This window comes from Amphiura filiformis, chromosome 17 (assembly GCF_039555335.1).
Source record: "Amphiura filiformis chromosome 17, Afil_fr2py, whole genome shotgun sequence".
Classification (NCBI taxonomy): Eukaryota; Metazoa; Echinodermata; class Ophiuroidea; order Amphilepidida; family Amphiuridae; genus Amphiura; species Amphiura filiformis.
This window is the reverse complement of record NC_092644.1, coordinates 58938778-58965527: the sequence shown is the minus strand read 5'-3', so window position 1 is coordinate 58965527 and position 26750 is coordinate 58938778. Positions and strand designations below refer to the sequence as shown.

Here is a 26750-nt window from a genome sequence, read left to right as displayed (position 1 = left end):
TTACGAACAAAGAAATCCAGTTTATTTGCAATATTTTCTTGATTTGTTGTATTTTTCCCGATTTTTGATGAGATTGGTGCATAATCATGTTTGTAGACTACATTGAAGAGATATAAAATTCTATGATAAAAATATTTCCTAGACCAACCCAGATGTTGCTGATAATCTTAAATGTTATATTAATTAATAGATATGTGTGCAGTAAGTGCCATCATTTTGTTAAACAACAGCATTGAAAACCCAAACGTGCCCATCTTAAAATTGATATAGAGAGCCTGAATGCTTGCTGGCCTTTGAAATTTTGGTTTCAAAGCGGAAAACTTTTTGACCCCCTTTCGAAATACCTAAAACTTTTGGTCCCCCCTCTTTTAAGGTCCAAAACTTTTTTGGTCCCCCCTCCCTTTTTACCAGCCCCCCTACCAAAGTATTAATGAACACTCCCTAAGTATCCCCTGGTCTAGTTACACTTTGTAAGATTATCCAGATCATAAGATATTGTCATATCAAAAATTGTTGCAAACCACTCTTTGCGTCATGTTAAACCACTTGTACCACACACTGTCACACATTCAATTAGTCAATCAGACAGTTAGTCACTTGGTATCTTGGTCAGTAAGTCAGGTAGGCTAACAAGTAGGTTGTCAACAGTTAGTTTACATGTGTAATACCCAATCAAACAACACAAGTATCTTTATATATTTGCACCACTATAAAAACCATGTTACCAATTATATTTTGGACATAAAAATGACTGAAATATACTTACAAATGAATAATGGTGCCTAATGTATTTAAAAAAAATGTAAGGACTTGACCATCTGGCCATTGATTGGATCACATTTATTTTGAATCCTTTTTTTAAGTGAAACCAGTATGCACAAGGAAAACATGTAGGTCTAAATATGTCCAATGCAGGACTGAAAGAACACATGCTTTATTAGTTGCACATTTAAGACATTGGAAACACCTCGGCACCTTTTGTAGCTCTTTGTCCGACACAGCTCCCCCTTCATCATCACCAGTTGAGGTTGCTAATACCAAAGCACAGCTGGATAGACATCCCATGCAAGCGGCATTATCATCATCATCAAGTCACAGAGATCAACTCCGGTATAATACCACTAATCCATCTCCAGTATCCCTGATGAAGATGAAACTACCTTGTGATGCGATCGGAATCCGCCAATTTGACGGCTTTCTCGTTGTACCATGCACATCCATCATAATTGTGTGTAGTCTTGTCTCACTTTGCCAGATCATAATATAACCAAGGCTGAAAAATGAAGTATGTATTTGAAAAATTAAGGTTAAAAATCAAGATATTATTTGCGACTAGCTTGGATTTAACATAAAGTAAGTGAGCATGGTGAGTGAGACAGGATGTCATTTGTCAAAGGAAGGCTATTTTTGTAAATTGATACAAATTTTTTGATACTTACATTGTTTTCATTAAATTTTCATGAAATTGTGTCCTCGCTTTTTCAAATTGTGATAAATTTGCCATCTCAAGAATAAGTAAACTGATTTTGATTCTTTTCACGGAAATGTGGATTCTATTGTGAAACATGAACATGAACCATCTGCACAGAAATGAAAGCTAAATTCTGGGATTTGAAAGATTCTTTTGTTTATTTGTATGCAAAAAGAATGCGAAGGTAAAATTTGACAATTCACAATTATAGATGAAAGAGTAAGTAGTATTGTGCACTGTGCAGTGCTTGGAATGTCTTTTTCCTCAATTGTTAAAACATTTTTGTTGTTAGGCCGAATATCTCATTTCATATCAGGTATCATAATTCAATGAAAAAAAAAATCAAACGTGTAAGTTATTAGTATAGTCCTACTTTACTTAAAGGAGGATTTCGTGATCCTAGCATCCTCTTTTTATGACATTTGTCAGTACATATCCACGAAAAAAGCCTATTCCCAAAATTTCAGTTGATTCCGATTTTGCGTTTGCGAGTTATGCATGATTATGTGTATTACACTGCTCCATATACAATGCGTTGTAATTTCGTTCTGGTGCACCAGAACGAAATTCAAATTTCACGATATCTTTGCAAAACGAATTAATCTGCAAGAAATATTTTGTACATAAACATTATGTAGCCAGAGGTTTCCAGTGATGTAAAAATCTTAAAAGTGGGGATGATGCTGTGGATCACGAAATGTCCCTTTAAGTCCTCGGATACCACCCAATCCCACAAAATGTCACACCCTGGGTGCCTCCACTGCAACAGGAGCAGGTAACATCCAACCACCTGTATGGTGTTTGCCAGCAAACGAGGACACACACTCACACTTCACATTTAAACTGTGGACCACTCTGCAATGGGGGGAAGTCCTCAGTTCAAGGAGGTCTGCTAATTACCGCAATTGCATGTGTAATGTGAACTACTTCCTCTATCGTACGTGAGATATAATGTCCGCAGTTGCTAGGTTAAATTCCAAACACACAAGAATACGTAAACAAAATGGTGGAAAACATCCTCGCCGGTAATGAGTACGGATTCAGACAGCCACGTTTGCATAGTCATAAATAGCGATTACATGTGGGGATGTGTGGGGATATGGCTAAATTGTTTGGTTTATTATGACACCAGTCTATGTATGAGTGTATAGGTCTCTTCAGAAAATATGAATTAGGCAGATTTCAACAGACTGAAAAATGTTCAAAATGGTCACATTGCAAAATAGCGCTTATTCAATAACGGTGATGCCAGCCATAACCAGTGACATGAGAAACTCAAACATGCTCATCTGTCAGTGCACAGTTCATTATTCTCAACATAATTGTACATTCATAAAATGAACTTTGAAAATGTTGGGTACAAAACTCATACTCCACAACTTGAGGTCAAATTTTGAGCTGTGGTGTTTGAATGGAGTTGAAATGAACTGTGCCATTGGAAATGAGAGTTTTGCCTTAGAGTATGAAGGGCTGGCTTATATCCCTGATTGCTTATCTATGGTGACTTGGGCTACCCAATAAGGGAGGAACTCAATTCTAAGTCACCGCCTCATTCGCACACCTCACACTACATGTTGTCTGCTAAAATCAACTTAACGATATTTGGGTAGGCTGTGCACCAGACTGAACATTTTTTGTGGGACTAACAAAAAAGTTGAAAGCATTGGTGACTCAGATGGACTAATTTTGCCAGAGACCTGTCCGTGTTAGTCCACTAATGTCATTGCTCTCGCATTCCTTGGACTAATGACGCCCCGTGGTCACACAACAAAATGCTCTGCACTTAGTCAAACCTAAACTTAGATTTTCGTGAAAATTTGTAAAGTGGTCAACAATTTACTCAATTTTCTCAGCGGACGTCTGCATTTTTTTAAAACAAAATAGTTTGATTATATTACCAGTAATGTAAAAAAAATCGCTCACCTTTGTAGCATGTTGATGTTTTGAAAATTCTGTAGCAAGTCAAGTGGTTTTGCCTGCAAACTTTTAGGATACATGTATAGTAACATTACAATGTGTATAATGTTGGTTTAACTCAATGTCTACAGTGTCACATCACGATTCTCCTGAATTCAACTCGCAATGATTTGCATTACTTTGTATTTTCAATGCCAAGCTTTGACGAGTTACAAGCAAATAAGTAGTAGTATGCCTAGTCATCCACAAGTCAAGTTGTGAGTAAGATTTATTGGGTAGATAAAGGAAATGCAAGGTAGTTGAGTTATATATTATGTCGTCACAGTATAACTGTACCACCAGCTAACAAGGCAAACACTAACAAAGCCCCAGGGTGCGAAGCTGCTCTGATCAGGGGGACAGGACTCGCTGCGACATGATGGAGTAGCCCGACTAAACGATGCAGACAGCTCTCGCATGCTCTCCCTTTTGGGTGTTTTTGTTCCGTTTTAGACAGAGCTGAGCGCCTGCAGAATTTGCGGGGCAGTAACTTTTACGTCACTTTTGAGACCCATCAAAAAACACGAAAAGAAAAAAGGGGGAATGAATCAAGAAGATTTTTTTGTTGAGGGACGTGTGTTGTTTAGGGGGTTTACAAACATTGGAATGTGTATAATATGCAATTGTAGTGTGCTTACTAGTGTATACCCTCAATGTGGGGAGATAGATAATATGTGTCTTGATGAACATCATCGTTACCGTGATGCAGGGTTTGTGAATGTTATCATAATGAGCAGCGGGTGTGTAAATAAGATAGGTTAAGCGAAGGTAATGTGCAGTAAAATGTAAATCAAATGGCTGTATTGCTAATTGATAATGCAAATACAGTGGGTGTGAGCAGGAGTGGAACTCAAGACTCACCTGTGCTGTACAGTGATCCATGTTTTATAATCATGATTTTTTTTTGTGAACATAAATATAATCGAGTTGTCATATCTGATCAATGACGAAATCAGGAATGTTAATAAGTAGTATATGGTAAGCCCGTAAGTAAGCGTACAGGTTCAGTATGGTGTTTCGGGAATGAATGAAGAAGACTTGAGTACCGGTAATAAATATTATGACTTTTGATGGCATCAGATGAAAGATTTGGCAGTGATATACTAACCCCCCCTTCCCATCATAAGATACAGGGACAAAATTGACCAAACATGTGGTATGCATGTTCCTACAGCTTGATTTCCACAAAATGAACTTGTTATCAAACATATTTTTGTGAAAATATTTGCTTCATGCACATTCGAGTGTCTGTTAGTGAGATGACATTGCAACTTTGCCTCCCCCCTTTTTTGTTGAAATTTCACAAGGTGCACCACTGGTTAGGTCAAATGTGATAACAAAAGTAACTCATGTAAATATCATGTGCAATTGCAGAATTGTTACTATGAAAAAGTAACACATAATGAAAAAATAATGCTATCTTTTAATGTTCATGAATTCACATATGAATAAACTATGACAGGACAAAAATACCTAAATAAACTAAGTTTTCAAAATAGCAAGGCAATCCAGTGCAAACTAAGACTAATCTAAGAAAATATGCAAGCAGGTAACAAACATATCAGTAAAGTCTGATTCAGACTCCACATCACAGCGCGATGCAATGCTTTTAAAACTGAAATCTGAGCCAGATTTTTACGAGCTTGGCAATGAAATTTCTCATCGCGCGGTGGAAATTTCGTCCGCGATAAGAGTTGAACTTTTTCGCATCGCGCTGCGATATCACAGCCGTGTACACTAGTGATTGGCTGCTGGAAAATCAAGGTCAGCAGAATGACCATAGAAGCATCATATAGCAGTGCGATGTGGACTGGAGTCTGAATGGGAGTAATGTTATCAAGATAGCAACAGGCATGTCGCGTGTTCAACCAATCGGTCTTACAAGAAAATGTTGAATATCCACATTCACATAGCATGACCGTTGCTCAAATGGTATATACTTATGACAGGAATCAATAACTTCTTAACCAGTAACATATAAATGAATTCAGTGGGCACATTAGTCTTACCCATTTGTTGCACTATAATTAGAATAATTTACTTTTTTTTCTTTGAAATTTTAAGCCCTAAAAACACTTTTAAAGTATATACTTTTACTATACCTCATAAATATTTATTAGGTAATCCAGACATCTTATTGGTTAATAACGCTAGCTTCCGAGTACGGTATTTTGACTACTTCCCCGCGCCTGTGCAATTACGCGAAAGCGGGGAAGTAGTAAAAACTTCCGCACCCCTACTACCACACGGTGTCTCGACCCAGCGTCACCGTTCCTTCAGACGTAGCATTATGCTACACAACGGCGATTCTGCAGATGCGTTTATCGTGAAAATGGCGTCTGCTGCAGATATTTTGCCGAGATTACCAATGGATAATAACACGCGAATTTGACGTTTTATGAAACAAAATGTTATTTATGGAAAGTTAAAAAGCAAATCTGAATAATATAGGTCAAAATGTAAATATTGATTGAACAGAAATCCTGAATAAAATCAAGTAAGCAAAATATTAAGCTTATTCACCATGCCGGCCGGCACGTTGACTGGTGTGTGTTTTGACTTCTGTTTACGATTTTACCGTGATAGTGAAAATATTTATGAGGTATAGTAAAACAAATACAACATGTTTTGAGGGGAAGTAGTCAAAACTACTGGTCCCTCGGTGTTGGATGATTTGACTACTTCCCAACGCGTCAGCGGAGGGAAGTAGTCAAATCATCCAACACCGAGGGACCAGTAGTTTTGACTACTTCCCCTCAAAACATGTTGTATCAGCGGAGGGAAGTAGTCAAATCATCCAACACCGAGGGACCAGTAGTTTTGACTACTTCGAAATGAAACATGTTGTATTTGTATAATCCATAATATATCATTGTCCTTGAACGAAATACGTAACTAGTAGCTAACAGTATAGTATCTCATGTTCCTTTGTTTCAGGTAAACGAGAATACACCAAAGATCGAGTACGACATGTGTCCACCGGCGATCCCCCTCTGGTTCTCAGTACACAATACCACTCCTACCGACTACAAATGCTCCATAAACTCAGGCCAACCACAGAAATACAACTTGGTAAGTGGTTTTAAACACTATTTAAAGCAGGGCTTTGTCACTGTTGTTCTTTTTTGCTTGCGCCGTTTCATTATCAACCATTTAGCTGTAGTTATCCATGCCAGAATAGGTTTATCAGAGACTATGTGCTGTTTGGAAACAAACTTTGTAACTTGCTAATGTGTATGTCCCATGCTATATATGTGATAACACTCCACCACAGACGGAGGGAAATTGTAAGAGAAATTGCAGGTTTTTGTCATGTTTCAGTACCATCTTTTTGTTTATACAGAGTATTTTGAAAGGATTGATAGTTTTAATTTGTGGATTTGTTTCATAGTTTAATTTTTATATCTTACTGATTGGTGAATGAATGATCAAACAATGATTTTGCTAGTTTGGATTGTGTTTAAGGCAACGTATGCAGTTATACTAACCCTATCTATAATTTAAGAAAATAAAGGGTTGGTCCTTCACCATGAGACTGACTCTCATAATAGTCTATGCTCTCTCTTACTGTATATTAATACAATGGAATCTTTTCACTCATTGTTTGTTTGATATCTGGAAAAGTTACTTTCTGGAAACTATATATAGATTTACTAAGAAAGCAGGATATTTCCCCCACTTTTTTACCAAGCTTTTTCAAGCTTTAATAATAATTTCTAGCAACAAATTAATTTTCATCATTGTAACAAATGCATTGATTTTTATAGTACGCTGTATGTCAGACACTTGCAGCTCAATTTCAGTCTATATATCACTATAATAAAGATCACTGATTCAAAAAGACACAATGTTATTTTATCATAAAATACTTTTTATACGAAGAGAGAAATGGAATCAAATTGTACCACTTAGGATGGCTATACAACTATTTAGCCTAAAACAAAAAAGACAAGTATTTGAGAAACATCAAAGCAATGTGATTACCATTTCGTGTGCGACGTATAAAGAATACAAGCAGTTTTCCAGTAATGTAATTAATAATAAAAGCCATCTTAATTATGGTAGAAATCTATAAGAATAAAGAAGATCAAAAAAGGCTTTGAATTGGTGAATATAATATGTCTGCAGGCATACTGTATTGAGCCCGCATCATGGTACTGTTGGGAGGCATTACGCTCTGCCTAAGTATAGAGTCGTTGCTCTTAATTTGCTAAAGGACGGATGCCGGCCCCTCAATGCGTGTCATGTTCCCTCTGATTTAGGCCTGATTCAAATGATTTGTCTTCATTCCCGTGGCAACGAAGACGTTGTTGGATGAAGAAGCTGTATAGAAACAAGGTTTTGAGATGATGATTGTATATAGTTGGAGGGGTGATAGAAAACTAAATGGTTTAATTATCAATGTGGTTTGTATCAAACTTGATGGGGGAAAAGATGTGCTTTTTGCTTTAATTTATGTTGTGGTGTTATTTTTGACAGAAAAAGCTGCATAATGTTATGGAAAAATAAAATAAGTCAGGAAGATGTACAAATGTTTTTGTTTTATTATTATTATAAGATTTAATAAAATTGATTGAAATTTATGCTAGAATCTGTAATGGCATCAGATGCCAGGATTTTATCTGATGATAGGAAATCAAACAAAAACCAAAGTTTTTTATACAAATTTATTTGTACAATCAAGTGAGATATATAAATTCTTCTCCTTAAAATATGAATTCAGATTTGATCATATTATAGAGCCAGTCTTATATCATCATCAAATTGTTAAGTTTTAACATGTTTGACAGTATTTTCCCCGTCACATTTGCGGCATATCTACCAATGAAATGGCCGATGGCGCCATCAAAAGAACGCAAAAGAAAAGTTTCTGCCATTATCGGTTAATTTGAAGAATAACTAGCACGGGCTTTCACTGCGCAAATGAGCTGGAACAAATAAGATTGATTGATGACTGCCGATCAACGGTGTCTTCATTACAGGTTAGAATTTTTTCTCTTCGATCGACTTTTGGTCGACTAATTGTTAGATAATTTATTTACAGTTTGTGTTTGTCATCAGGGTATTTTGTTTCATTTTTCTGCACAGTGGTGTACATTTCTCTTTCAATGTAGAGGGGTTCTTTCTTAAATGATATTGTATACAAAATTTGCAAGAATCTAATAAAGTGTTAACACCAGAGCAATAATTTATAAAAAATTATAGACTTTAATGATGCAAAATTGCATAAAGCTATTGAAAAGCCAACTTTACCAATTGGTTACATGGCAATATCTCATCTGTACCATCTATTTGTTAAAATAGAGGGTTGGGTTAGGTGCATGGATTTATTGGCACATATCGCTTCACTCAGACCATTTGCAATATCTCCATTTGTCTTATGCAATATATGGGAGACATTGCAGAGCAATATGCTCATCAAGGAGAGCCTAATTTTAGATGCAGGACAGAACAGGAGAAAGTAGAGAAAGTCTGCGAGAGAGAATATGAACTGGAGACCAAATGCATGTAAAGTCTAGGAATGGTCTGGCTCGAACCCAGAACCTCAGTGGTGCAAAGCTATGACAAAACTGCTGCGCTATCCCGCTCCCTGTTAAAATAGAGGAGGAAATTCTGTCAAACTTGTGGGCAGTGTGGTTAGAGATGTTCCACTGTATCACATTGGTCCGTATACAGCAACACACTGCCTAGCCTAACCTTGTTAAACTTAATAGAGGACGGGAGACAATGTGAGACACAACAGCGATATATAATGCAGATTCACTATCATATATAGATCCTACTTTATAAAAAAATTTTGACAAGGAAGTATAAAAATGCAACTGACGGTGGGTAATGACAATGGCAATGATGGTACCACTACTTCTTCATTCAAACTATTGTAAGTCAGGCAAAAGATGACCATGTAGCTGGCCTTGCCTGTGATGGTGAATCTTTGTAAGTTGAATAGGGTACTGTGCTGTAAAAATATTTTCCTGCACTGGTACTTGCAATCTTGGCTCTCCCTATTGGTGCTCAGACCAACCAGGTCTCCCCGTCAGTCCGAAACACTGTCAGTTCGAACCACAGACAGGCTGAATTTTTAGGGTTAGGTTTAGGGTTAGCATTAGAGTTAGTTAGGGTTAGCATTAGAGTTAGGAACTCTAACCCTAAAAATTTGGACTAACGGTAGTTCGGACTGACAGTGTTGTGGACTGATGGGGTGTACCCAGATCAACTAAGACCACAGGTAGGGGCTGAGTGAAATTAGATAATTTTCTGTCCAGTAACTAATACTGTGCCTTCCCTCTTGATCTCATTGATTTTCCTATAGCGACTAACATCGTTGGTGCAAGTTGTAAAAGAGATACTTGCCTTCAGAACGCTTGCAAGTACACTACGTATATGACAACGCAATGCGCTAGCATTGTCAGGGCATTATAAGCGACAGTGACAATCGCTATGCAATAAATTCAAATTTCACGCACTGACACAGCAGTAGCTAATAAGCTGATATTTTTTCTTACCCCATATTTGCCTTTTCCCCATCTTTATATTTTGTTAGTTGATCCTGAAATGAAAATATTGAGAGCAACCATTATTCCTCCTGAAAATACTTGCACTATATGGAGGAAAATCAATGGTGATATTAACTCACAGAACTCCCATCATCCATGAAGTCCAAATTGCACACAGAGTCACTCCATCTCAATTAGGGTGCAATTGTGTAGCATAATTCACTCCATAAATTTGACAATTTCATGCCAGTTTCATCATAAAACTTGGTGCTGTTTATGCGGGGACTCAACAGTATTGGCATCTAAACCTACACACAAGAGGATAATCACCCTTTTCTTGGTCCACAAGGACAATAATAATAGTCCCTAATATATCATATCCGTTCACTTTTATAGAGCCATTCCCAACTTGAAATGTAGCCTCAGGGATGGTTTCTGTCAAGACGGGAACAGAGAAGTCTGCAGATTGTCCTCCTCTTAACCTGGGAGTCTCGGAGGTTTCTTGGCTTTGCTACAAGCAGCAAGCCAAGACAGGCTTGAAACGCTCTGTTCACTGCCAATTCCTCAATTGGAAGGACATCCAACCTTTACAACTCTGCTCCTCTGTATTTTTGTAAACTTTTACCTCGCTTGCCCTTCAGATACTCGCATAAAACATCAATAACGAGCCAAGCGCCACCTGTCAGTTGTAGTTTGCCGATTTGGAGAGAAACGGCAAGACAGTAAAGCTGACCGAGGCCACCGTCGTTGCATTTTGCTGCACGGGCATTGGTAGATTTGACAAGTCGGTCTTGGTCCTGATTTGATCTTTTCAAAGTCGTTTTGCGTAATGCGCCACATCCCAGTCTGTTGCGGGATCTTGGCTCTTGCGGCGACATATTGCTCTGGCATATCCCGCTTCACCGCCGATGGCAACAGATTTCTCAAGTAGCATTCCATCAGTTTGGCGTCTGTAGTTTTAACGCTGATGTAAACATTTGGCATGTTCGTTTTGAAAATGCTTTATTTAACTTTGCGTGGCTCCTCTAATGTAGCTAAAATGCTTGCATCTCTGTAAATGAGCCAAGATGGTCAGTGCTGCAAGCAAAATGAGTTGTACCGTAATGCCACAATTATCCGGAAAGTGCACTTCAAATCTATACCAATCTAATGCCAGTCAGCCAACCCTGTGTTTAGGCAAAACATTTTGCCAATTCCTTTTTCGCTGGATGAAATATCTAAGAACTCTACCGGTGATTTTAACTTTGTATAGCAGTACCTTTTTTCTGTGTCTTTGAAGTTTTGGAGTTCATTGTGTATCCAAACCTGTGTGCTTGCTAAAATGTATTCTGAGAACTGAACAGGTTTGTGTGGTAGAATAGGACAGATAAGTAAAGGATTTAAAATCAGCCTGATTTGTTAAAATTTTGTTGCTTGAAAAATTGTCCTTATGAAATAAAATTGTTTGATGATTAGACACTTGAAATGGGGATAGAAGTACTGCGGTAATTTTTCAAAATATAAAGTTGTTCGAAAGTTGCCAAAACTGTGTAATAGGATAGTGATCTGATCCACTCAGACCAGAGTCAGATGAAAATAATTGAGTTATTACCATTACTGACTTGTTCAGTACGTAAGCTTACTAATGTTGAATTGCTGAAGTCCCTGGCATAATTGGTTGCAAAAGTATGACCATTTTATGTTTTATATGTCAATTTTCCTATGGATCAGATCACATTATGATGGAAAATGAACGTTTTTTGAAAACCTCACTGATTTGCCATGTTTATAATTTTGTATTTTATAAAATGTAAAGTTATAAATTGTTCATCAATTTCTTGCTACATGTAGTGAAATGCATTTGCAGAGGTCATCCTCAAGAGTGAGCGAGATGAAGAAAGTTAGTTTGTCCTCATCATTGGTAGTCATCATCTTTGGTAGTCCCCATCTTTGGTAGTCCCCATCATTGGAAGTCTCCATCATTGGTAGTCCCCATCATTTAAGTCCCCATCATTGGTAGTCCCCATTATTGATGTACGGGCTGATGCTCAGATACAGTTCTTATTCAGAGTTTTGCACATATTTAACAGTAACATCTAAAGACAAAACAAAATTACATACATTTTATGTTATCAATTAAAAATGGGCAAACGTGAGCATGAATTCACTTTTGAATCCACCAAGTATCAGACCAACCTTGCAATACAACTTGTTTGTAAAAGGTCCCCGGTCCTTGTAAGATTCATTAATTTATCTATACACAGACTCAGGTGCTTTGTTTTAATAATTGAGATAAGACCATAGCAAAGCAGGTCATCCTTGCTTGCTGCAGGTGAAACCCTTGTTTGACAGCATCACCCATGTCTGTTAATAGAAACATCATAATCCTGGTCTGGAGCTTGACCACTGGCAAGATTGATGGGATGGACATAGCTGTGGTCATCATATCCTGAAAATTTGATGATTCTTCACCTTCATTTGGCTAAACATGCTCATCTTTTAGGACAAAGTTCTTTAACACTAATGTGATTTTAACTTTGTATAGCAGTACCTTTTTCTGTGTCTTTGAAGTTATGGAGTTCATTGTGTATCCAATCATGTGTGCTTGAATATGTTCTGGGAATGAACATGTTTGTGGTAGAATAGTACAGAGAAGTAAAGCATTTAAAATCATAACCTGATTCTTTGAATTTTGTTGCTTGAGAAATTTGCCCTTAAAGGGATCTAAAATGAAGCGTTTATTGCGTTTCGACAGTATTTTTTGTGGGACATGAGAGCACCTCGGACCTATCGAATTGCATTCTGAATCTGAAGCATGTCTTTCTGATATCAAATAATTTTCATTTTTGAAAATCACAATATAATACAAATTTTATGACAAATTATAAAAATTTGATATTTTTCAATTTTTGACATATAACAGTCCTCGAAGTAAATTATATAAATCTAATGATATATTCTTAAAGTGTATGTAGCAGGGAGGAAAAGCCGACGGTCAATTGAAAATTTTGACCTTTCATATTGAAAATATGGATTTTTTTTTTCAAAAAGACCTAATTTTTTCTTGTGTTTTGGGAAAAAAATCCATATCTTCAATACTGAAAGGTCAAAATTTTCAATTGATCGTCGGGCTTTTCATCCCACCTACATACACTTTAAGTATAAATCATCAGATTTATAAAGTTTACTTCAAGTACTGTTAAATATCAAAATATCAATTTTAATGATTTGCCATAAAATGTGTATTAAATTGCGAATTTCCAAAAATCAAAATTATTTGATATCAGAATGACATTCTTCGTATTCAGAATGCAATTCGATATGTCTGATGTGCTCTGATGTCCCAAAATAAATACTGTCCAAACGTTCATACCCCAGCCCTTAACCCCTTACACCCAAAAATACCACAGAATACCACGATGAAAAATTCTGTGCATGCATGCATCCCAGTGTCTGCGATGACGCAATCAGCCTAAGTGTCAAATGCTCACGGAATTGCTGGCCGGGCAGCAATAACCTGTGTAGCTCCCGGTCCGCGATCGTGTGGTTGGCATGCTTGAGGGGGTCAAAGGTTCGAATCTCGGGGGTGCCAAGTCAAAATTCTTCTTCTTCTTGAAAAATTCGGATCTTCTGTGACTTCCGATAGCAAAAAACCTGGGTCAGTGTTAGGGTTAGGAAATAAAATAGTTTGATGATTAGAAACTCAAAATATATATTGGTCAGAAATTTGCCAAAGCAAAGCAGGTCATCCTTGCTTGCTGCAGGTGAAACCCTCGTTTGACAGCATCACCCATGTCTGTTAATAGAAACATCATAATCCTGGTCTGGAGCTTGACCACTGGCAAGATTGATGGGATGGACATAGCTGTGGTCATCATGTCTTGAAATTTTGATGATTCTTCACCTTCATTAGGTTAAACATGCTCATCTGTTAGGGCACAGTTCTTTAACCTCAATGTGTTTGTGTATTTATAAAATGACCTTTGAATGTGTTGGGTTCCATGTAAGGTCAGATTTGAGCTGATTGTTATATAGGGGTTAATGGACTGTGCCATTGGAATGAGACAGTTTTAACTTATTTTGTTTTGACTTATTGGTAGCAGACAAGATTGGAGTACTCGTAATTAGCACTCAGTATGGATGGAGGGATTCTTGTGTTGAAAACTCGTAGATTATGTTTATAATAAATTAATAATATGAAATGCCATATTTGAGATCTATTTTACGCCAAGAAGAAATGTTCACCGTTCATGTCAAAATGGTCCATTAATATTGACACTTGAGTTTTTGATAAAAATCACAATTTGTTTTAATAGGTAATTGGTGTTCCATTTTTTGTCTTGTCTGAAGTGGCTACAACTTTTAAGAGAGACCTATTACGCCTTGATTAAGAATTTGTTGTTAAAATTCTCAGTCCTACAACATGGGATCAGGAGTAAATATGAATTAATAATTAAATCATGATATTTTTTGTAATGGAAATAGTTTTGGTAAAAAGCTGTATTATTTTAATTGTGAATAATGTCATTATTGTGTATAAAGAGTTAAGGCCCTTCACAATTGATTCTGAGTTTACTGTTCATGATTTTAAAAATAGGACGAGGTGACTTTTAATTATTAATTATTAATTATCTATTATTTTCTTTATTTAGTATTAGTTATCACAACCAATTATCAACCTGTTTTAACAGGAGTCGGCATTTAATTATTTTATCAATATGCTTACTTTTACACATAGTATAAGGTGCAGTTATGCTGTTTGTTTATTCATCATTATTGTTGATATGATTCATGTTAGAATAGCAAGTAAAAGTCATTAAAAGTTATTTTAAAGGAGCAAATCCAACATAAAATAAAATAATTAAATATTTTGCAATTTTCAATTTTCAATTTTGGATGCGGGCGGTTAACAGTAAACTAAGAATTTAATGTGAAGGGCCTAAAAGGTGGCATTTTGGATGACATGCTGAAGAAAAATAAAAATAATTGAGGTAAAATAACTGCTCACAAAAAACTACAACATCAAAAAATTTTGTATTTATATCTTGCGCATCTATTTGAATAAATAATTGTGGCTAAAGATGGCAATTTTTGAACTTTGATGTCTAAACAGCCCACATTTCTGACCTAATGAGATGAAGTATAACTTCATGATGGGTAACTAATGTTCAGAGGTGATGAAGGTGATGCATACCATTTGACCTTATTTGGTGGTCCCTTAGGTACCCTGAAGTAAGACCAAATGATGGGTTAACAAAGTTTGGAGGTGATTAAGGGTACATTGTTTTCTCCTTATTAGTACTAGGTAACCTAGTTTCCTCTTGCCTCCTTGTAAATGTAATGTATTCCACCATGGCTGTCAGCTGAATTTGCTAAGGTGAGCGGAGATGTGTTTTCATTAGCGTGTATCAGTGAGCTAAAACAATAGGGCCGCAAGAGAGTTTGGCGCTCGCCGCCAGCTGTGTACACATCGTACATGCCTTGTGCGCCACGTTTTACCATTTGCATCAACATCTCATTTTTTCGTTAGCTTTGTATGTATTTGTTGTAATTTTTACGGTTATCGCTTGTAAAATTAATATGCATCTTATTATGTCATCATGCCAAAACAGACAAATAGTTAATATTTTAGTGTAAACTGCCTCCTCTAAAGAAAAGTCTCATCATATTCAAGTAAATTAAGAGTAACAGCAACAAACGTCCTGTTTCTTTTTTTGTAAAGAATATATTTGTTTCATAGAAATCTTAAGTGCAGAAGTGTGCATTATTTTACATTGTAAGTCTGATGTTTTTTCATCTCTTCATTTCTTTCAGTCTTTGCTCTTTCTTTTTCTGTTTCCTTTCGTTTGCTCTTTCTCTCTCTCTTTCTTTTGCTTTTTCTTTCACTATTTTGCCTCTTCTTTTCTCTTTCTTTCACTCCTGTACTCTTTTCTTTCACTCTTCCCCTCTTTCTTTCGTTCCTTCCTACAGTTATTTCTTTCTTCCTACAGTTATTCCTTCCTTCCCATTTTTCCTTCATGCAATCTTTCATGCATGGATTCGATCATTTGTTTTTCCTTCCTTCATGCCTTTCTTCACTTTGTCACAAAGTTTTGCCTAGGAGCATTCCAATGTGGCAACACAGAAGTCATTTAAATAATAATCTGTGTTTTAATAGAGATTTTCACTAACAACTATGCATCTTATCATATTTTGTGTTGTCTACTAGGTATATCAGGAGATAAGATAGAGATAGACCCAGTAAGAACCCAACCAAAGAACACAGCTAACATGGCTGCCAAGAAATTCTGGGGCAAACAGAAAGCAGTGTCTATAGAATCCGATAGACTGGCTGATTGTCTCATCACAGAAGAAAAACCCTCAGGTAGTAAGTTGCTTTACAAATTAAGAAATATTAAGTAATACTGTATAATTAATGAGTTCAGTTTGGCCAGGGACGTACATAACCAACCTGGTTGATCCAAGGTGGAAACAGCCCAGTCATTTAGAAATTTTTTAATGGGATTGAGGCAGGATTTAAAAAAGTAACAATATGACCATTTCATTCCTTTCATTTGGATTTCAGCTGAAAAAGTAAATGAAAATGCCAAGTGTTAATATAAAATAATAATAATAATAATAATAATGTAAAAACTTTATAGTTAGCATATGTACTTAGTTACTATCGAGCACTTTTGAAAACATTCAATTGTACCAAAGTCAGGAGCTTTACCCACTGAGCTAATGGGGTTGAGACAGACATTTGCAGGTTTACTTGTTCATATATAACTATGTGTATCATTGATTTGCGCAAAACCTTTATACTTTTGTGGATGGGGCTCTTCATGTTTGCATGTTTTAAAAGCGCTCGATAGCAAGCACATATGCTAACTATCGAGTTTTTACGGTAATCAAATAATCCACAAGTTAATCGCACATTTATGCAAGAGAGCAACATTATATAGAGAGCTAAATATTGTGTGTAAATTTCCCATTGCAGGTAAAGCAATATTCCGTCTGACATACAGAAGCACCAACCATGATTTCAAGCACCATGACTTTGAAACTGATCAGGTAACAGCAAAGAGGATAGTCACAAAGATCCAACAGATTCTGGAGATCAGAGCCAGCGCAGTACGCACCGATTACAACATGTGGAAAGAAAGAAGGCAGAGTAGTAAAAAGCATCATGACAAATGAGAAATATATGGGGGTAGGGCATAATTATATAATACTTGGTATGTGCTTTTACCCATCGATGTACCAAAAGTCAATATTTTCAATATTTTCAAAATTAACACAAATTAAAACTTTGCCCCAAATATGTTTGGTAACATTACAAAATATTTGCAACTACAGTAAGGCAAAATTGGACTATTTCTCAAAGAAAATTTTGAAAAATGACACATCCCCATGTAGGCATTTGGACTGAGTACCCCGGGCGTTATTCGGTGCCAACTATGAACTAGGCCTGGCATTTTCGGGTAATTTTGTGCCCGGCACATTTTTCGCGTTATTTTTTATTTTTTTTTTTTTTTTTCGGTTTTGTAGTGTCCCTGGACCTAGACCTAAATGCTAGAATCATTCATGGTTGACCTAAAAAAAAAATGCATTCAAATTCAATGCATTTTGATATCATTAATAGACTATGACATGAATACAAATTATCAATTTTCATATTAAAAATACAAAACATCTTGAATTTTTTTTTTTTTTTTTTTTTTTTTTTTTGGTCAACCATGAATGATCCTAGCATTTAGGTCTAGGTCCAGGGACACTACAAAACCGAAAAAAAAAAACTTAAAAAAAAAAATGTAATTCAGTACCCGGGCAGGGTATTTCCTGCCTGGGTAATGTAATCTCGGGCGGGTACCCGCTAGCCCGCCCGAAAATGCCAGCCTTACTATGAACAGCTCAACTGTTGCATAAGAAACATTCCATTGAAATTGACACAAAAGATATGACTTCATGTATGGGCTATTCCAGTTGAAATCCATACACTTATAATAGTCATGTATGGGCTATTCCAGTTGAAATCCATACACTTCATATGGATGACGTATGGATTGCAAATGGGGTTATCTGAATGGGTGACTCCCATTTGAAATCTACACCCCCTATGTGGAATATAAAGCTTGTGTCTTCCATAGGAGGTGTATGGATTTGAAGTGGAATAGCCCATTGTCCATAGCTGGTCCAACAGCGCAGACAAACCATCACTTAGAAGGGTACTTGCCAAGGGTATTACAATTTACAACGCTATTCTGAAGGGGGTATTCAAAGCTTATTTGCAAAGAGAAAAGTGGCACAAATGTCACAGTTATATGACATACGTATGTGGGGGTGAGCTTGTAGACCAGGGGTTCTCAGCTCTACTTGTTCAAATACATTTCAAACATACATGATTGAGGGCCAAATACGCCCTAGTTTCTTATATTTTTCTGTACATTTTTTGAGTTGGTCAAGGGCCAAATATTAGTGATTGGAGAAGCCAATTTGGCCTACAGACTGTCTGTAGCAAAAAGCAGACTATTTCCAATTTATTATTCTCTATGATGAAGAAAGCCAAAGGTAACTGGGCTATTCCATTTGAAATCCATACACCTATCTATGGAAGACATAACCTTAATCTTCCTCAGAGGGAGTGTGAATATCAAATGGGGTTACCTGAATGATTGACTCCTTTTGAGCTTTGCGGGAGATTAGGGCCATGTCTTCTTTAGGGGTTGTATGGATTTCAACTAGAATAGCATAATGAGAGTGTTTTCAATAAATTTGTGGTTATTCTCAAATGTGATTTCTGATTTTGAGCGCAAATCTTGTATGCCATCTACATCATGAACTACATATTGACATATATTATTTTGCATTTTGTATTTATCGTCAGGAAGAGTAATAATGTTGAAATTATTGATTCAAAGTTGTCCAATCTAAGCTGAAGCTATTGAATCACAAACGTGCAAAATGTGTTTCTTATAGATAGGCTAAACTAACCCCAATGCATTTACTTGACTCAGATTTATTCTTTGCCTATCTTTGCAAACAAGTGCTTGGTCAATGAAACCTAAGAAGTTGATGAAAACTTGCTGTGGTTTACGGCAGCCAAGCTAATCACCAAGATGATATACACAATGTTGAGTCAGAGGGTAACATAGTATGCATGCTACAATTATCACTTGTTAAAGACAAACAACATGTTTGTAAGATGAGAGCAAGTCATAGGGTCACCGGTCTGAGGATTTGAGTTTAAAGGGGGCATTGACATTGAAGGGGGTAGATGACATTTTTGTGGGCTAACAGCCACTGTCCATTAATTGTGTATGCAAATTACACACAACGCCTAAAATGCATTACATTATCACGCCTCAACGTGTGTGGGTTGGCGTATTCCATTTAAGAAACCCACTATCCACCTCCTATGCTTACTTGCCAAAGCACACATACTGGCAGTGGTGTAGCGAGGGGACAGGGGGCACATGCCCTGGGTGCCACATTAGGGGGTCAGCGAAATGATGAATTTTAAAAAATGGGGTCACCGGAAAATAGAACTCAACAACAACAACAAAAATGGCTTATGGTGTCACCGTATGTCTGTCTATGTTTAACGTGCGTTGAAAAACTTTTTGATCCCTATTTCCGTGGGTACATTGACAGGTTTGGGGCACTGCCATTTGGTATCCTTGCCCCAGGTGCCACAACCCCTTGATACGCCACTGCATACTATACAAGAATTCCAGATGATGAAACCTAATTACTGTCATCCTATTGCAAAATAAGTTGATCATACTTTTGGCATCAATTGCCCAACCTACTTTAAGTTTTGCCACATTGCATGCCACCTTGTGTACTAGCGCACCTAACCAATTTGAGCTACCATGGCGTAGCCAAGGGGGAAGCTGACCCCTGTGTATAGTCTTTCCCCCCTCCCTGTGGGATGCAGGCTATCCTGATATTCAAGCTTTTTAGGCCTTTTTGTACTTTTTAGCCCATTCTTGTCTGTTTCCGACCAAGTTTGTCCCCCCTTCAAAGTTGCCTTTCTCCCATTTCCATCCCCTTTGAAAATGCCCTGGTTACACCAGCGCTAATTACCACCCGTGGAGGGAGGAGGGGCTTTAATTAAACAATGAAATGAAACTGGGCATTTGGAATTTACACAGATAAACATTAAACATGTTAATAAAACATTGTGAGGAAAAATCAAGATTCTAAGCCAGAAGGTTTAGATGTTAATATTGTACAGAAATTTGACATAATGTAGTTGTACAATTGAATGGGCGGTATTCAAGATGTGATATTACTTGTGTGTTTAACCAATTAAGGTGCTAATTTATTATGTAAATAATAATACAGTAATGATCAAAGAAAATATGACAATTCAACTCATTTTGTAAGATTATCATACACTATCATGCTATTATTTCAAGATTGCATTTTACTCATCGAATGTTTCAGCATGGTAGTTACTGTGTCTTTTGTAGTATGGTTACTTGTATTGCTAACTACTTGGCAATGCTGAGTAGCATCCACATGTCAACAAAATTAATGATGGCACAGTGGAAAGGAAGGCATATTATTTTGTCAATATAAATAATTAATAACAGGCCTATGCCATGCTGTTGTAAATTTCAAAGAAATATAATATAATGTATAAAGATAGTCCTCCTGAAGCAATCAAAAATGCTGAAGTTCAAGGGCTCTGGTACCCTTTGCCTCTGGACCCAGCCAGGGGCCCTTTTTAAATTGGCCCCTGGAACCAATGTCTTTAGTTGCTCTGCTCGATATATCTGTAAACCTAAGCACCCATACTTTCAAAAACATCAACTTTATGGTGGTTCAACTCAACGTTTACAATGTAACTACATCATCTGCATGTACACAGGATATGGTGCACTTTTAAATCTGATTGATACAAATAAATATTGTGATATATCACATTTTTAAATGGGAAATTCTTTGAAATAAGCTACTTAGTCTTGCCACTTAACAGTTCTAGCAGGATGTGTTCCTGCTAATGGGCTTTGTGCTTCTTTTTACAAAGAATTCATTATACATTTTACTCACAAATATGATTCTTAAACAATTGTCCTTTTTGTCCTGTAAATGGTTCTTGCCTGTGTTATATGAGACAATAGAGTACAACTGGATAGGTATTGATCTACGTGGTTGCGCACACAGTAGTCTCCATCCCGCATTGGCGCGTTGGATATTTTTTGTATGTGTGTGAAGAACTCGGTGGATTCACCAATAGAGGTAGTCAATGTGACATCAACGCTACCATCTTGTAGGTACGGCATTGATGCTTGACTGAAGAAGTGCGTCATGCGCTGCAACTTCCGCGTAATCAGGGGTATAATGTCTTACACATGACATGCAGAACGGCAGTACCCACAAGATGGTGGATCCCGCGGAAAAGGCTGACGGTCTCTATTTCGTGCACATGAGTGACTGGTAGAACTTGATAAAAATGGCCATAATGAGTGGACATAAATTACATGCAAACATGATTTTACAGGTGATCTGTTTAAGAATCAGAATACAAGTATTATTTTGAGACCATTTATGTCTCTATCGCCTAATATAACACTGATGGAGTTAGCTTTCTTTTTGCATGGAACAATGAGGTAACACACTTAAACTAATCTCCTGTGTTATATCAGGCGATAGAGACACAGCTGGGTTTCTAAACAAAATATTTCTTTAAATAAAATAGTAGTTCTCTGAAACAGTTCATGAGCAAAAAGGAATGTATGACAATTTCTTTCCTCCCTCATTGAAATGTCAAAATAGAGATACATAAAGTGGTTTTAAAACTTCAAAAATAAGTGATGTAAGCCAAATTGTCCCAATTTTCATTAAAAATATGAGCCTAAATTGCTCAGAGTGCCCTTGAATTGAAAGAGGATTTTGAGAACAGTCATGTAGGTCATATTAAATAAACAGAATAAGTTGGTATAAATCTTGATTATTAAGAATAATCTGTCAAAAATAGTAAGAATATAGAAACAGTCTGGTTGCTTTGATCAAAAAGCCAAACATGAACTGGAACTATTCCAGTTGAAATCCATACACCCCTATGGAAGATATGACCTTAAACTCCCACATAGGGAGTGTGAATTTCGAATGGGGTTACCTGGATGGGTGATTCCATTTGAAATTTACACTCCTGTATGGGATATTAAGCTCATGTCTTCCATAGGGTGTGTATGGTTTGCAGCTCTAATAGCTCATTTGAAGAAGTGATTCAGGAGTAGTGCAATAATTATGTGTACATGTGGGCCATTTTTTATATTTTTGGCAAGCCTCAGAGGGAGGGGAAAGAATATTTTGCAGGTCAAAAGCATACATTTTTGGTACTATGCTCTATAAAGCATAGAAAAATTAGGAAAACCTTCAATTATGCAAAATATCCTGCTTGCTATGCTGACAATTTAAGGTTATAATTTTGGGTTTCTAAATATATGACTTGTGTAAAGAGACAGAAGATTTGGCATGGCAAAAGAAAAGGGTGGGGGGGGGGGCAAAGGATGTTTGGCCATCATAAGGGTTAAGCAATTTGTTGCACACTATTTTGAGAAGTCACCCCTGGGTACACATAGTTATTGCACAGCAAATATTATAAACAGTGTAATGTGCAATTTTGTCAAATTTGTTTTTATTTATATTATGAATATGATTAAACTTTAATGTCTTAAAAATAGTTTGTTTCAATTCTTATGTTTCAACTACATAGATTTAAAAGGGCATTTTGTGATCCACAGCATCATCCCCCCCCCCCACTTTTCTCCACAAAAAAGTTGAGATTTTTATATCACTGGAAACCTCTGGCTACATAATGTTTATGTACAAAAAACTGCTTGCAGATTAATTCATTAAGCAAAGATATCATGCAATTTGAATTTCGTTCTGGTATACCAGAACAAAATTACAACACATTGTCTATGGAGCAGTGTAATACACATAATCATGCATAACTCGCAAACGCAAAATCGGAATCAACTGAAATTTTGCGAATAAGCTTTTTTCATGGATATCTGCTGAAAAATGTCATAAAAAGAGGATGCTAAGATCACAAAATACTACTTTAATCTGAATGCCCTTTTATTGTGCTATAGTGAAAAGCAATATTTATCATGAGAGGGTCATTGGATGAGAACCTGAAAAAGGAATCAGTGAGTACATGTAGTAAAAACAGCTTTTTACATATTACACTATTTACAGGGCACCAAACAGTTACTCCCTATGGGGATCTCCAGTGACCAAAGGTTTAGTGAATAGCATTGCAATCAGGTAGAATCATGTTAGAATACAGAAATGTTCAAATCTCTATAGGGCATCTTTGTAGTTAGGGCCTTCTTACACTAACCCCTCATTATATTTTATCACCACATCCATGTGATTTGATTTGTTGATTAGTTTGTGTCTTGTGTCCAAAGTTTGCAACCTGCTCTTGTGTCCAACCAAGTCTGAATGCCCATCACTAAAGCGGAATCACTCTTGTGTGTAGTGAAGATTTGGGGTCAGTTATGCTCCAAAGTTTCTGGCTCAGATAGGTGCACATTTAATGCAAAATTCTTATCTGCCAAATTTGAGACAAAAAATGTCAAGAAATAAGCTACTTTAAGCATAGTGTTCAAATTGTGAAACAAATGTAGTTGTTTTCAATAGAACAACCAGGATCATTTGGTAAGAGGTAATCTTATTAAGAGTCATTCAGTCATTGGGTGATGGCAAAATAAAGCAATGGTAATGAAAGGTCTCTGTGATGTAGTTGGGCATTTCCCTGTCACCCACCAGCTCCAGTATGTGATGCTATATATTACCACTTTAGACCATAGATACTTTGCTCTGACCAAGGGCAGTAAATCTAGGCCACACTCTCAGGTTGGTGTCATTAAACATTTCCTATCTCAATTATATTAATAAATTACCATAGCAACCAACATTACCATGGTAACTGGTATTGCTATCTTCTATGGAGTAGATGTACCTATTCAGTTAAGAATGAAATATTCAACAGTTTTTATTGTGTAAATATAGCATTGGTATAACAGGAGCTAATGGGGCAAGCAATAAATTAGGTAGATCAATACAAATGTAAAATGGGCTATTCCTGTTGAAATCCATACACCCCTTATGGAAGACACGACTTTAATCTCCCACATGGGGGGTGTAGATTTCAAACAGAGTCACCCATTCAGTTAACCGCATTTGAAATTCACGCTTCCTGTGCAGAAGATTACGGTCATGTGTTCCATAGAGGGTGTATGGATTTCAACTCAAATAGCCCAGTACAAACTATACAAATTGGTGTTCTTGTTCAAAGTGAACCAGTAAGAATAAACCAGCTTTTAATAAGGACTCCAGAACCGGAGTTATCCCAATAATTTTGGTCATGTACCACAGGGCGCTGGCTCCCAATAATTTCAGCATCATATGGATGTGCAGCCCTAATATTTAAAATCTTCTTGTGTCTTATGATGTGGTCTTAAAACAACCATTTAGGCCTAACTGTTACGTTGCTGGGCGGCTTGGCTCTGAGGAGAGTGGTGCTACCAGTCTGTGTTGGAACACCAAAAGTAGTGGTTGACCAGTAAACCGCTTGCCTTCATTCTTATACTCAACATGATTACCAAAATCCAAGATTTTAACCTACTAGCTGAATGTTTTGGATATTTATACACCACCTCTCCCTCTCTCTAAATTTTTTTGCAAGGGAGGACACCCCCCAAAAAAATCATAACAGAAGAAAAAATAAAGCAACAATTGCCCTGTATATTTGCCTTTTTAGTATGAAAAACACCATGTTTTGGGCCAAAATAGGGTAAAATTGTAAAATAGTCCTCATTTGGGGCTAAAATGGTCTGAATTGAAATTTGTGCTCTTCACATGCACAAAAAAGTTTGAGTAATATTGTAACAAAATATGCTTGTCCCCATGACCCCCCCCTCTAAATTTAAATGCTTCCACCACTACTGAATTGTTCTGTTCATGTCAATATTTTAAAAATATTGTACCTTCAAATACAAACCTGCAGAAACCACTTAAAAATAAGACCTTTTGCAAGTCAACATCAAGAAGTCAAATCATATAAAGATATCATTTCTTGACAATTATATCTTAAATACATATTTAAATGTATGTCATGAATGAGAGAAAAGAGGCACTCTCAGTTTGAAATTTGTGGTAAAATACACAGTCTGAATAATTTGGGGAAAGTTTCTTGTACAAGAAAGAGCTATCCTCGGTGGTGTAATGGCATACTTCCAATGTGCTAATTTTGAAACTAAATTGAATCTGGAAATGAATATTACATCAAGTAAGTAATGAGATGAGTTTGTCATTGAGTTGTAATTTGTTGGTAAAAAAAGGTATAAAAATTGGAATTGACTGCCTTTTAGGCATACCAGCTCCAGTATGTGATGCTATATATTACCACTTTAGACCATAGATACTTTGCTCTGACCAAGGGCAGTAAATCTAGGCCACACTCTCAGGTTGGTGTCATTAAACATTTCCTATCTCAATTATATTAATAAATTACCATAGCAACCAACATTACCATGGTAACTGGTATTGCTATCTTCTATGGAGTAGATGTACCTATTCAGTTAAGAATGAAATATTCAACAGTTTTTATTGTGTAAATATAGCATTGGTATAACAGGAGCTAATGGGGCAAGCACTAAATTAGGTAGATCAATACAAATGTAAAATGGGCTATTCCTGTTGAAATCCATACACCCCTTATGGAAGACACGACTTTAATCTCCCACATGGGGGGTGTAGATTTCAAACAGAGTCACCCATTCAGTTAACCGCATTTGAAATTCACGCTTCCTGTGCAGAAGATTACGGTCATGTGTTCCATAGAGGGTGTATGGATTTCAACTCAAATAGCCCAGTACAAACTATACAAATTGGTGTTCTTGTTCAAAGTGAACCAGTAAGAATAAACCAGCTTTTAATAAGGACTCCAGAACCGGAGTTATCCCAATAATTTTGGTCATGTACCACAGGGCGCTGGCTCCCAATAATTTCAGCATCATATGGATGTGCAGCCCTAATATTTAAAATCTTCTTGTGTCTTATGATGTGGTCTTAAAACAACCATTTAGGCCTAACTGTTACGTTGCTGGGCGGCTTGGCTCTGAGGAGAGTGGTGCTACCAGTCTGTGTTGGAACACCAAAAGTAGTGGTTGACCAGTAAACCGCTTGCCTTCATTCTTATACTCAACATGATTACCAAAATCCAAGATTTTAACCTACTAGCTGAATGTTTTGGATATTTAGACACCACCTCTCCCTCTCTCTAAATTTTTTGCAAGGGAGGACACCCCCCCCCCCAAAAAAATCATAACGGAAGAAAAAATAAAGCAACAATTGCCCTGTATATTTGCCTTTTTAGTATGAAAAACACCATGTTTTGGGCCAAAATAGGGTTAAATTGTTAAATAGTCCTCATTTGGGGCTAAAATGGTCTGAATTGAAATTTGTGCTCTTCACATGCACAAAAAAGTTATATTGTAACAAAATATGCTTGTCCCCATGACCCCCTCCCTCTAAATTTAAAATGCTTCCACCACCACTGAATTGTTCTGTTCATGTCAATATTTTAAAAATATTGTACCTTCAAATACAAACCTGCAGAAACCACTTAAAAATAAGACCTTTTGCAAGTCAACATCAAGAAGTCAAATCATAGAAAGATATCATTTCTTGACAATTATATCTTAAATACATATTTAAATGTATGTCATGAATGAGAGAAAAGAGGCACTCTCAGTTTGAAATTTGTGGTAAAATACACAGTCTGAATAATTTGGGGAAAGTTTCTTGTACAAGAAAGAGCTATCCTCGGTGGTGTAATG

The 26750-nt window shown here is 36.6% G+C and overlaps 1 protein-coding gene across 2 annotated transcripts in view; it reads left to right on the top strand.

Moving 5' to 3' along the window:
- LOC140138064 (target of rapamycin complex 2 subunit MAPKAP1-like) overlaps positions 1-17361 on the top strand; it is a 90268-nt gene extending 72907 nt beyond the window's left edge. Inside the window, exons 9-11 of one of the 2 annotated variants that reach the window (XM_072159910.1) lie at positions 6365-6499; positions 16112-16267; positions 16883-17361. In XM_072159910.1, coding sequence (XP_072016011.1) covers positions 6365-6499; positions 16112-16267; positions 16883-17082 — 491 coding nt within the window. In that variant the 3' untranslated portion in view covers positions 17083-17361. Of the gene's footprint in view, positions 1-6364; positions 6500-16111; positions 16271-16882 lie in introns of both variants that reach the window. The other variant, XM_072159908.1, reaches the window with a different exon arrangement.
- Positions 17362-26750: the final 9389 nt, after the last annotated feature.